Below are 13,223 nucleotides of genomic sequence, written 5' to 3' on the forward strand. Positions count from 1 at the left end.
AAGCTTGGGGAGAGAGAAGGTCAGTCCAGGGCTATTTCAGGTGGTAAGGCTTCAGGTTAGACTTGAATTTCTTGCATCAGGGCTAATTGGTGTGGTGATGCATCCATCCACCTATAAAAATTATAGAGTGGCTTACTCAGGGGCTCTGTGTGTGTTGCCAGCAGTGGAAGGGAGGAGAGCTCTTGTCAGCAGGCTCCAGCAGACTACAGCTGAGGGTCCGAGGAGCAGCCACTCCCGTTGTCTCCTGAGCCTGATCCTTCTTGGCCATCACCTCTTCCCTGCCCTATGGCGGCTCTCACGGACCTCTCCTTTATGTACCGCTGGTTCAAGAACTGCAATCTTGTCCGAAACCTCTCAGACAAGTATGTCTTCATCACAGGCTGTGACTCGGGCTTCGGAAAACAACTGGCCAAGCAGCTGGTTGATCGAGGCATGCGGGTCCTGGCTGCTTGTCTCACTGAGGAGGGGGCCCAGAAGCTTCAACAAGATACCTCCTACCGGCTGCAGACCACCTTATTGGATGTCACCAAGAGTGAGAACATTCAGCAGGTGGCCCAGTGGGTGAGAGACCAAGTGGGAGAGCAAGGTGGGGCAAATTGCATTCTATAGCTTTCTCAGTTTGTCCTTCTTTTTCTCTCTTTCTCCTGCAGGCATCTGACAGTTATCAGGGACCCTGTTGTTCAGATGGGGTGGGAGAGGTGATATAGAGAAAGGGGCTGATGCTCTGGCCCAGTGGGACTGGAAGCTATTGCATGGTTTGGTCTGTCCTCGTGAAGGGCTGATTTCCCAAGGAAGTTTTCTCTCCCAGGTACTCAGAGGGCTGGAGGGAGGCTGCCATAGGAGGTAGGGGAGAGAAGGTGTGTTCTGTCTGTCCAAACCTCTAAAGATGGAGTTGCTTCTCTGGGACTTTGGCAGTCCTGACCATTAGTTCTTGTCGGGATCAAGCTGGGGGAAGGCAGATGGGAACGCAAAGTTTGGGCTCCCTGAGTGAAAGCATTTGTTCTCCTTGACTCTGTCAGGCTAGATCCTCACATCATGGTAGATATTCGGGTAAACTCAGAGTAAGTGCTGTCTTCAGAGTGGCTCATCCTGTTGGGAAAGGAGGCTGTGGGCTAGGGCTGGACTGGGATTGCATAGGGACTTGCCCAGGCAGCTTCATGCCTGAAGGATGCGGATACTGGAACAGGACAAACAGGGTGGCTCTGTTGAAGCAGCAGCCTGGGGGTAGTCAGCACGCAGATGGGGGCGGAGAGCTCTGGGGCCTAGGAGGAGCCAGGCAATAACTTTTTTTTTTTCTCCTTAGCACTTAACCACTATCCGCTATCCAATATTGTTTATTTATTTTTCTTATTTATTGTCTATTTCACTTGCTAAAATAAAGCTGAGGGGGGAGGGCAGGGCTATTTCTCTCTTTTATTTACTATATATCCTTAGGACTTGGAGCAGTGTCTGGCATATAGTAAGTTGCCAAATATCCGTTGGATGAACTAAGTAATGAATAATTCATCAAGAGCGAGTCTCTTTTTTCAACAGGCTGCCTCGCCCATTGGCCTACATTCAGCCCTGGGCCACTTATGTCAATGATTCACTGGGTATATTAATTTCCTGTTGCTATTGTAATAAATTAACACAAATTTAGGGGCTTAAAACAATACAAATTTATTATCTTGTAGTTCTGGAGATCAGAAGTCCAAAATGGGTCTCACCAGGCTAAAATCAAGGTGTCAGCAGAACTGTGTTCCTTCTGGATTCTCTAGGGAGAGTCCATTTCATTGTCTTCTCCAACCTCTAGAGGCTGCCTGCATTCCTTGGCTCCTCTTCTTCTATCTTCCAGGCCAGTGAGGTCAAGCCAAGTCTTTGTCACACTGCCATCTCTCTGGTTCTCTGACTTCTGCCTCCCTTTTCCACTTAGAAGGCTCATGTGATTTATGTTGGGCTCACCTGGCTAATTCAGGATAATCTCATTTTAAGGTCAGTTGATTAGCAATTAGAATTTAATCTGCTACATTAATCCTCTTTCCCATGTAATCCACCATATTCACAGGTTCCAGGGATTAGTATGGACACATCTTTGGGGGGCAACATCCTCAGTCGAAGGAACATTGGGAAATGAGGGGAGGGCGTTCTGGCATACTTTCTTACTTTCCCTAAGAGTCTTTGGACATGACAGGTTGACTCTAAAGCTGTTTCCCGTGCTCTGACAGTTCTCTAGTTGCTCTTTGCAGAAAAAAAATTAAGATTGTCCTGATTCCCAAGCAGGCAGAGTTGCTTACCAGGGATGATCAGAGGTAGTAGCAAGTGTGGTTTTCTTCTCCACAGGCAGAGACCACTTGGGTTTTATAGTCTTTGGGTCTCAGGAGCCTCATCTCCTCCTCTATAAGACAAGAGCGTCCCCTCTGGGAAGGTTCTGAGTCCTGCCAGTCAGTTGGTCTCCTGGGGTCTCTCTAATTGGAGGAAGGCAAGAAGATAGGGTGAGGGCATGGCTTTTGTGTGGAGCCCAGGCTCATGGGAAGGGGTGGCCCATGAGTGGTGTTTACATGCCCTCGGGAGAGAGTAGAAAGTGTGCCCAGAGGAGTACTTGAGGCTACAGAGGCCAAAGTGGGGTGGTGGCATAGGGGAGGGAAAGGGAAGGAGCCAGGGCAGTGGGTGAGGCTCATGGAATCCCTGAAAGAAAGATCTGATTCTGGGGGATCATTTAGAAGCTTTTCCAACTTGCTTTTTAGCATCAAACACCCTCCTCCAAGTAGAATTTTACTTGGAAACTCAATAAGTAAAACAAATGAAAGCTGAGCTTCTCCTGCATCTCCCTCCCTTAGCAGGTTCTGAGGTTCAGTCTGGGAAGCTCTCAGGATTGCAAACCACAGGCTGGAAACAACTGTTCTAGTCCAGTCAACACAGAATCTGAGGCTCAGAGAAAGTGACATGTCCAAAGCTAGAGGTGGTACCAGGACTAGAACTTGAGCCCTTTAAGCCTGGGTCCCTGCAGAGTTGAATGACAATACTTAATGTTATTTCTCTCCATTTATACCAACTCAATTTAATGATCTCAGAGAACCCTTTTCACATTTTTCCATAATTATTTAAATATTTCATATATTTATTTATAAATGTTGTTTATTTCTTCTTTGGTTTGTGAGTTCCTTGAGTGATAAAACCCTGCCTTGTTCACTTTATGTCTCTAGCACCTTCCTCTGTATCTGACAGACTAGGTACATGAATGAATAAATGAATGTGTGAATGGATGAATGAATGAAGTCATTTTGGTAATGTGTATAATAGAGTTGGTTTCTTTTATTACTATTCTTTTTTTAATCTTCACCCGAGAACATTTTTTCTATTGCTTTTCAGAGAGAGTGGAAGGTGGGGGTGGTGAGAGAGAGAGAGAGAGAGAGAGAGAGAGAAATGTCAGTGTGAGAGACACATCAATTGGTTGCTTCCTGCAAGCCCTGATCGTGGTGAGACTGCAACTGAGGTGAGAATCGAACCCGGGACCCTTCAGTCCGCAGGCCAACACTCTAACCACTGAGCAAAACCAGCCAGGGCTGGAGTTGGTTTCTTATACTTAAGGGGGAAGCACAATGGGGCAAGAAATTCAAACATTTATTCATTGGTATGAAAATGGTATCTCTTTTCCCAGAGCTAATAGCTTAAATTAAACTAAAGCTTGGATTGTTAATTGGTACAGGGCCCAGCTAGCTGGCAGACTGTGTGAATCAGAAAAAGTGACCCTTTAGGGAAAACTAATTAGTAAAAGGCACATCTTCCTTTGGGCTGTCGTAGCTCCCCACCCCAGGCCCCAGCCTGGCTGGCTTGTGCTTTGCGCACTTGCTCAACCATCAACTCCCTGAGCTGGTGGGTATAGTAGACCCTAGTGCTTCTCCAGAGACACTGCTGATTTCTGTGTGGTTCTTTCTCTGCCTTGCCCCCAGGCCTCTGGGCCCTGGTGAACAATGCCGGTATAGGCCTGCCCAGTGGTCCCAATGAATGGCTGACCAAAGAGGACTTTGTGAAGGTGATCAATGTGAACCTGGTGGGACTGATTGAAGTGACCCTCCACATGCTACCCATGGTCAAGAAAGCCCGGGGCAGGGTCGTCAACATGTCCAGCTCTGGTGGTCGTGTGGCTGTCATTGGCGGTGGCTACTGTGTCTCCAAGTTTGGTGTCGAGGCCTTTTCCGACAGCATCAGGTGACTGGGCCGTGGTCCCAAACCACTCTGGGTGGGAGTCCCTCAGGAAGAGAGGGCTGGGTGTGGGGAGCACGACAGTGTGTGGGCAGGGGAGTTCTGAAGAAAGGAAAATTGAACAGTAGTAGGAAGAAGGCCTGCCCTGAGGGGCCTTCCCCAAGGACCAAGAGAAGAAAGGATGAGAAGAGGAGGAGTGGCCACAGGAAGCTATATTCCTGCCTTCCCTGGAGCTGTCCTAGAATAAATAAAAGCCTGTTTGGGCCTGTGGGAGTAGGAGGGACTCTGTCTCTCAAACAGACAGACAGGTTTGGGGACAGATGTGCTCCCGGGAGACCCTCAGAGGAGGATGTGAGCCTTGCATTGACCTCTCATTCCCTTTGCTACGTGAGTGTTGGGTGTGGGGCTGAGAGGGAGGGATGTGGTGGAAAGTCAGGCTTTAGTCTAGATTCTTTGTTAACTTCCTCCTGCTGGGTTTGCCTAATGTGAATTGCCCCAAGACCAGGTTTGGGAAAGGGCTGAGGCCCTAGACAGGGCTTATTTGCATGAGAGCAAAGGCTGGCCTGGTGCAGGGGTAGGGAGGGTACCTCCAGTTTCCTGAGATCAGCACCTATAGAGGTTTCAGAAGTGACTCTCTGATGACCCTGTGTCATGTCATCTTGGGGTCCCAGACTGAATCCAACTCTTCTTTCCCAGGCGTGAGCTCCACTACTTTGGGGTGAAAGTCAGCATCATTGAGCCGGGGAACTATCGGACATCCATTCTGGGCAAGGATAGCATGGAGTCGCGCTTGCGGAAGCTGTGGGAGCGGCTGCCTCAGGAGACCAGGGATAGCTACGGAGAGGAGTACTTCCATGCCTGTGAGTTGCCCTCACAGGGAGAGGGGTCTCTGAGAGGAACAGGGAGATCTGGGGGGTCACTTTCATTTTACAGATGATGGGATGGAGGCTCAGAGGGGTTAAAGGCCCAAGAGCACACAGCTAGTAGAAGAGCTGGGATGTGAGAACAGAGACCAAGTGGGCAACTGCTGGGAGTGACAGAACTATAGCTACTGGGAAGATGGAGTGCGAGGGGAGACGCTGTCTAGGGATGCTGCCCACTCCTGGCATCTACCCCCCAAAAGCCATTATGCTGGTGAATCAGCTGAAGATGCACTGACATAAGCACAGAGAAGTTATTAAGAGCACAGCTTGAGCCAGGCTGCCTGGCTCTGAAATCCTGGCTCTACCACCTACCAGCTAGGAGACTTTGGGCATGTTACTTAGCCGTGCTATGCCTCAGTTTTCTCATCTATAAAATGGAGCTAATGAGAGTGCCCACCTCACAGGGCTGCTGTGAGGATTAATATCTGTGAAATGTCTTACACACACTAAGTGCTTGTTAAATTAATGAGGAAAAGGAGCACACAAGTATTTAAAAGGAAGGGGCTCTAGGCAGATCTCTTCCTCTCTGAGCTAAGGGTCTCCTGTGACCCTCAGGTGTTTTTGGTTAGAGGAGGGCCATTACAGCTGTTTACTATATTGCTCCCAAACTTTGTGTGTGTCTTCCAGTTTGAGGGATGAACCCTGGCCTCAAGAGGAGGCTCAAGAGGAGGGGGTGTCCTGTGGGTGCAGTGGAGGAATTGGGGCTCAAGAGGAGGGGGTGTCCTGTGGGTGCAGTGGAGGAATTGGCCAAAAGACCTCTTAGAGCACTTCATGGAAGGAGAGAGAAGGCCATTCTGACCAGACGTCCCCATGTTCACTCAGATCATCTAATCTCAAAGCTGAGGTTTGATTTCAGGAGAGGATGATCCAGAAGGCTTCCTAGTTCTCTCCATTTCTCTGGCTCCCAGCACCTCAGAGCCACCTCTGGAGCTGCTTTTGTTGGGGAGGCAGCCTCTGACCTGTCAATAGAAATTGGTTCCGGCACAATCAGCTGGCCCCTCCTTGGCAGGCATCTTCGTTCTCTAGTTGCTTCTCTGTGACCCGGCTGCCAGCCAAGAAGGTGGGGCTGCTGCTTTGCTGACTCAGGAGGTTCTCTTGGGCTTGAGTGAAGCAGCCAGCCTCTCGGTCCCGTTCCCACTCCCTTTGGACCTCAGTGGTCTAGCTATGAATTTCCCTAGCCTAGATTCCCCCGCTCTTTAAGTGGCTCCCATGAATAACCTCTGAAAGACAATTTACTATTGTGGTTAAGCTCCCAGACTCTGGAACGGGGCTGTCTGAGTGCAAATTTCAGCTCTCCTGCTTACCTTGGGCAAGTTACTCAGTTTTCTCACCTGTACCGAGCTATGAGAATTCAGTGAGTCACTATGTAAAGTGCTTAGAACAATTTCATTTAAAGTGGTTTTTATCCCTCCCTTAGACTGAGCGAGACCCCTTCTCTCTCTCTCGTACTAGTGCTTACAAGCTGTAAGTTCTTGTGTTGCAAAGAGAGGTTCTTAGGTAGTAAGTATCCACAATCCAAAGTGATGGATTTTTTGAAACACACCCAGGAACTCTAGATGGGTTAAATGCAATCACGCAGTCAAAAGCATGGCAGGTATCTAACTGCCCAGCGGGTTTCATTTCAGTGTCATGATCTCCTGGACATCATATATCAACAAAGTAAAAAAACTAAGATGCTAAAACTATGACAACCATTTATTCACTTAATACACTTTTTTTTTTAGAACCCACCACATGCCACGCACTGCGTGGGGCTGGGGAGTGAGAGTGGATCAAGCAGCAGGGCTTACAGCTCACTCCCTGTAGCTTAAGGCCCAGTAGGGGAGACCGATCTCAATAAACACACATATATGTAATGACAAATGTGGGTAAGCGCCATGGAGAGAAGCATAGGACCAGGACAGAAGAATGGGGCTGGGAGTTGGGACTCTAGTTTAGACTGTAGTGTAGGGGAGGGCTCCTCTGAGCTGACTTTGGGGAAGAATAAATTAGGCATTGCTGAAAAGTGAGAAGAAGGGATAGGCAGGGAGGTTTTTGCAGGAAGGCTCTGAGGCAGGGAGTTTTTAGAGATACCTGAAGAATGCCAGAGGATGGGGAGCAGTGTGTCGAGCTGAGGGGAACTGGATAAATGAGAGCATCAAAGCACACTGGCGATTCAGGATGTGATATGATTTGTGATTAGGTAAGACAGCTCTGGTTGCTACAGTGTTCCAGGCTAGACTTGAGGCTGGCTTGGAGTAGAGAGAAAATGCAGAAAATGGAAAGAATTTGATAGATGCCAGGTGTATATTAGACCTGCTAGTACTGGAAGACAGAGGAAGCCATCAGGGATGAGTGCTAGGTTTATAGTTCAAGGAGCCTGGTGGACGGAGGTATCATTCATTCATTGATTTAGGAGAAAATATTCAGAGAAATAATCCTTGAGGAAAGTAATATTTTAGTTCTGGACATATTAGAATTCTGTGAGAAGAAAAAAAGCCCGAAGGATTTTGCACCAGTTGAAACTTTCTCAGTGACAAGTGACAGAAAATCCAACCCAAAATATTTAAGGAGAAAAGAAATTTCTCGACACTCATGACTAAAAAATTGAGGGAGGTGATCTTCAGGCATAGCCTGATCAAGTCCACAAGTAATGTTTTTAGGACCTGGTTTTACCCTACTTCTTGACTCTACTTTGTCTTGGCTCCAGTCTCACAAGCTCTATCCCCTGTGGGGTCTCAGGGCTGCAAGATCTCATCTCCTCCCAGGGATAGTTCTTTCAGCAGCTCCCCACAGGGCCTAAGATTCACTCTGACTTGGTGGGCCTAAGATGGCATGATCAGAGGGAACAGCAGGATGTACCAAACCCTGAGCTCGTCACTGTGCCCAGGGGAATGTGAAGATCTGATTGGCTCAGGCTGGGTCACGTGCTCTGCCCAGACCAAAGGACTCAGAGCAGGAGAGGCAAGGCTTCCCAGAGAAAAATTTACAGCAATTGCTCTAAGCAAGGGAAATAGATGGGCAGTGGGGGGTGGGAGATGATAATATATATCCTCTGTGAGATCATTCTAAAACTCTCCCTTAGCAAAGAGTGGTCCAACTTATTTATGGGGCTGCTACGGGGCTAGGGTGAAACCCAGGTTCAGCCAGTGTCTGAAAACCTCACAAGGCCGCTTTCTAAGTACATAAAGTGGCTCAATGCAGGCAGAAGTTGTAGCCTTCTGTGGGTTTTAAAGGAACGTAGAGAAAGACAAACTTCCTCTGAAAAGCACCTGTCAAAAAACTGCTCTCATTCTTCTAATGAATAGTAATGGTTGGGTTTATAAAATACCATGTGTTGATTCATCTGTTGTTTACCCCATGACTGCAGAGGAAAATTTTTAGGCAGCCATTTGACTACTTTTAGGTAAAAAAATTTTTCCAAGTGATTATATTCTGATTTCCACTTCAGTTTAGCTAGTGTTTATGGGGATAGAGAGATGAGACAAAGTATCCAGGGGAGATCTAAAAGCAAATGCCACATGAGAACCAACTGTGCAACAATGGACATACATAGGAAACAGAGTCTTAATTCTGGTGTCACAAAAGCCTTCACAGAGGTGGCAACGGGGGCCGTAGGGCGTTTTGAAGAATAAACCCAAAGGGAAAAAGACGGCAGCTATTTCCCACAGAGGGAAGAGCATGAGCAGCATTTCAGAGACCTGATAGCACCGCGTGCTTTTGGAGATGGTGTGGATTCAGAGTTTAGGTTACAGCCGTCCCCCCAACTATGTTACACAACTGTCTAAGCTTTGGTTTCTTCATTATAAAGTGTAATCACTCCTCTCTCATGGATTGTTCGGAGAATTAAACCTTAGCCATTCACTTTAGTATTAGTTTGGCCCGAGGGAAGTGTGAAGGGTTGAATGAGGCTGGGAGAGATTTAAGGAGTCAGGTCATAGGAGCCTTCGATGGCTCCACCAAGGAGTGTGGCTCTGGCTCTTATCCTGAAGGCGTTGGAGAGCCTTTCAAATGACTCTGAAAAGACCTGATCAGATAAGCTGGAGAGCCTTTCAAATGACTCTGAAATGACCTGATCAGATAAGCGGCATCAGATTTGCAGCCGTAGGAAGTGTGAGGCCACCCTCATGAGACCAACTGGGAAACTATTGCAGAAATCCAAAGAAGGAATGACAAGGGCATGACTTACAAGTCCTGGTGCTTATGGGAACTGTGTGTGTAGTGGGGGAGGGTAGTATTTCAGGAGTCAGGCACTGCGGAGACAGACTAAAGAAGTATTTAGGAGTGCGCATGCAGCATTGCTGGGCAGAAAGGACGGCAAGTTACGGCCAATCAGATAGGCCCGTGGCCTGTGAACCCTGGGCCAGGCTAGGTATCTTGGAGTGATATTTATACCCAAAATAGAATTATATTGGAAATGGCTAGTTAATAGCAACCTAACATGGGAACAGTCACAGAGAAGCAGCACACAGAATCACCAGTTCAGGAATGTGAACAGAGCACAGTACTCTTGTCCTAATTGGCCTAGAGATGAGCCACAGCTACAAGCGACACAGTCACCTGCCATTTGCTTTTTCATCTCAACCCTACCAGGGAGGCCACCAAAAATTCCCCTTTTGGCCCCCTTTTCCCCTGGGGAGGGACTAGATCAGAAGCCCAGGACCTGTCCCTGGCAAAAGAGAAGATGAAACTCAACTATTGGGTCCATAAGTGCCAAAGCCTGGTCCCTGATATTTAATTCTCAAAATAACACAAATGTTTCCCAGTTGCCTGAATCCAAAGCCCATGCTCTTCCCTACTATCTAGGAGAGTGACAGGTTAAACGGGTACCTCTGTCCCCCTTCCTACTCTGTTGTCTAACAGGGTGCCCAGCACAAAATAAGACCTCAATAAACCTTTGAAAGAATAATGAAAGAATGTGCCATATGCTACTTCTATGTCTCAGGTAGCTTCTTTCATCCCACTGGCTATGTGGTCCTCCTCATCTTTCAGAGCCTAGTTCTAAAGCTACCTTATCACATCAGCTTGCCTCGCCCTCATCAGCTCACACCGCCTTCCCTGGCTCTGAGTTAGTGCCCTCAGCCCTGAGCATCTTGAATGAGTCTCCTGACACTTGCCTCCCTGCCTGTGACCTGCTGGCAGTGGACTCTGTGTCAGGCCCAAGGATGGAGGACAGAGTGTTGGCTTCCTAAGACATTATCACTTTACAGTCAGCATGATTCTTTGGGGGACCACAAAATGTAGTTTGGCCCTTTTTACTGCAACAGTTTTCTTTCTAGGAACAGAAAGGGAAGTTCCTCAAAGCAGGGTTAAGGATACTTGAATGACATTGTCCTGCCCTCATCAACTGCATACCAGTGTTCTGCCCAGAGTGGATGAATTCCTTGCCTTCTAGACCATCTCCAAAATCAGGACTGCTTTTGCTCCCTCTTTGTTTTCAAGTTTTAATCCCTTGTCTTGGAGTATGGCTCTCAGGAACCACTTCCTCCAGAGTGCTTGGGGCTGCCACTGAAGTATGTGCACTAGGGTACCGGCGCAGATCAGAGCCCATAAGTGTATCTCGTTCGTGCCTTGTCTCCTGTTTGTGTGGTGAGTTTCAGCAGGCTTGGACCACTTGGGTCCCTTGTACCCATCTCCATGATGCTAACAATGCCACCCACATCTGTGAGAGCCTTACGAGGTGCCTGTCTGTGAGATCATTTGAGCCCCACAATGGCCTTATGACCAAGGCAAGGGCAGGGTTACTATTTTCTAATAACATTTTTCCCTGCATGCTTTTGTAGAAAATTTGGGAACTCTAGGGAGTAAGTAGGAGGAAAAAAAATTCCAGTAACTAGTAATGCCACCAGCCAGACAACATTTTTCCTCCCTCCCTCCCTCCCTCCCTCCCTCCCTCCCTCCCTCCCTCCCTCCCTCCCTCCCTCCCTCCCTCCCTCCCTCCTTTCCTCCCTTCCTTCCTTCCTTCCTTCCTTCCTTCCTTCCTTCCTTCCTTCCTTCCTTCCTTCCTTCCTTCCTTCCTTCCTTCCTTCCTGTTTTTCTATGTATTTACATACATTTGTTTTCTATTGTCATCCTCCACTGTCTACCCTGCTCTTATTCATATTTCTTATTCTCTAGGACAGGTATTATTATTATTTTACAGATGATGACCGTTTAAGCTCAAGGTCACACAACTAATAAGCTGGCAGAATTGGGCACTGTTTTTCTGTTGCTAGTCTAATGCAATAGTAGAAATTCAATACACAATTTTTTTCCCAATTACAGTTGAAATATTATATTAGGTGTACAGCATAGTGGTTAGACAATCATAAACATTACAAAATGATTCCCCCATTTTCAAGTACCTATCTGGCACCATACATAGTACAATGTTATTGACTATATTCTCTCTGCTGTACTTTACATCCTTGTGACTATTTTGTGACTACCAATTTGTATTTAATCCTTCACCTTTCTCGCCCAAGTCCCCCAACCTCCTCCCCTCTAGCAACCACAGTTTGCTCTCTGTATCTGTGAGTCTATTTTCTTTGTTCGTTTATTTTGGTCTTTAGATTCCACATAGAAGTGAAATCATATGGTATTTGTCTTTCTTTGTCTGACTTATTTCACTTAGCATAATGCCCTCTAGATCCATCCATGTTGTTGCAAATGTTAAGATTTAACTCTTTTGTGGCACAGTAATATTCTATTGTATGTATATCCCACCACTATTTTTATACATTGTCTGTTGATGGGCACTTGGGTTGCTTCCATATCTTGACTATTGTAAAGAATACTGCAGTGAACTAGGGCTGCATATATTCTTCCGAATTAGCGCAATACACAATTTTATATATATATCTTTATTGATTTCAGGAGAGGGAGAGAGAGAGATAGAAACATCAATGATGAGAGAGTTGTCATTGATCGGCTGCCTCCTGCACGCCCCCGACTAGGGATCGAGCCCGCAACCCAGGCATGTGCCCTGACCGGGAACTGAACTGTGATCTCCTGGATCCTAGGTCAATGCTCAACTGCTGAGCCATGCCCTGCCAGGCAATACACAATTCTTGAATTCAGGAAGAAAATTAAGATTATTTATAGGGTGTTTGTGTAAGGGACAACCTGGAGGGTGTGGTTGATCTACCTGGAATGTTAGATCAGTGATATGTTGGAAAGGGAGCTTGGATGAAATTCAGAAGGAACCATCTTTAATGAAGAATAACAGAGCCCTTTATTTTCCCTCCTGCTCAAACAGATACTGAAAAGCTAACAAACATGATGCAGTTGGCAGATCCAAAAATCAGAGATGTCGTCAACAGCATGGAACATGCCATTGTTTCCCGGAGCCCCCGCATTCGCTACAACCCTGGCCTGGATGCCAAACTCCTCTACCTCCCCTTGGCTAAGTTGCCCACCCCTGTGACAGATTTCATCCTGAGCCGGTACCTTCCAAGGCCAGCAGACAGTGTCTGAGCGAGGGAAGCCCAAGGGGTAGTCACTAGAGTATAGAGGAAGGGAGCTGGGAAAAGAGACTATGGGGTCACAAAAGGTGGCATTAGATGTTCTGGGGATACTTTGCTTGACTGACACCCATTGCTGGTGAATTTATGGGTAACTTCTAACAGAAGATGAGTGCCTCTTCCCACTGGAACCACACAGAAACCTGACGTGGCCCTTTGCAGGTTGAGAGACCTGCAGCATGGCCCAAGAACATCTGTCACTCGGCCAGTATATGGCTTTTTCTGGACCTGGAAAAGTCAAGGAGAGGATAACTAGCTCCTGATGAATCACAAACCTTCCTCAGCTGTCACTGCCACTGGGAAATATTGTGACATAATCCAGCCCTCAGTAGAATCTCAACTGCTTTCTTATTGGGTTTCTAAATATTTATTAACCTCTTTCACATAACCCATTATTTGAAGTATGTAGTAAGACAGACAAGATTAATAGTAGGGAGTACAAGATTAATCAGGTAAAAGTTTATAATACTTTCTCTCTCTTTAGACTTCTCTACCCATAGGTGATTGGGGTCCACATGAAATAATAGTCATTTAATCACCATTAATTAATTCTTCAAATACTTATTGAGTGCCTACTACATACCAGGCACCATGTAGTTGCTGGAAGATTATAAAATGATTAAATTATGGTCTTGGT

At 46.8% G+C, this 13,223-nt stretch overlaps 1 protein-coding gene across 1 annotated transcript; it reads left to right on the forward strand.

Annotated features, from left to right (window-relative positions):
- The first annotated feature begins 285 nt into the window (after window positions 1–285).
- Window positions 286–12,539, forward strand: SDR9C7 (short chain dehydrogenase/reductase family 9C member 7). The gene is made up of 4 exons (XM_016224576.2): window positions 286–586; window positions 3,930–4,188; window positions 4,879–5,042; window positions 12,322–12,539. Exons 1-4 carry the CDS (start codon window positions 286–288, stop codon window positions 12,537–12,539), a joined length of 942 nt encoding a protein of 313 aa, XP_016080062.1.
- Window positions 12,540–13,223: the final 684 nt, after the last annotated feature.

The sequence above is a fragment of the Miniopterus natalensis genome, chromosome 2 (genome assembly GCF_054644295.1).
Source record: "Miniopterus natalensis isolate mMinNat1 chromosome 2, mMinNat1.hap1, whole genome shotgun sequence".
NCBI classification, from domain to species: Eukaryota; Metazoa; Chordata; class Mammalia; order Chiroptera; family Miniopteridae; genus Miniopterus; species Miniopterus natalensis.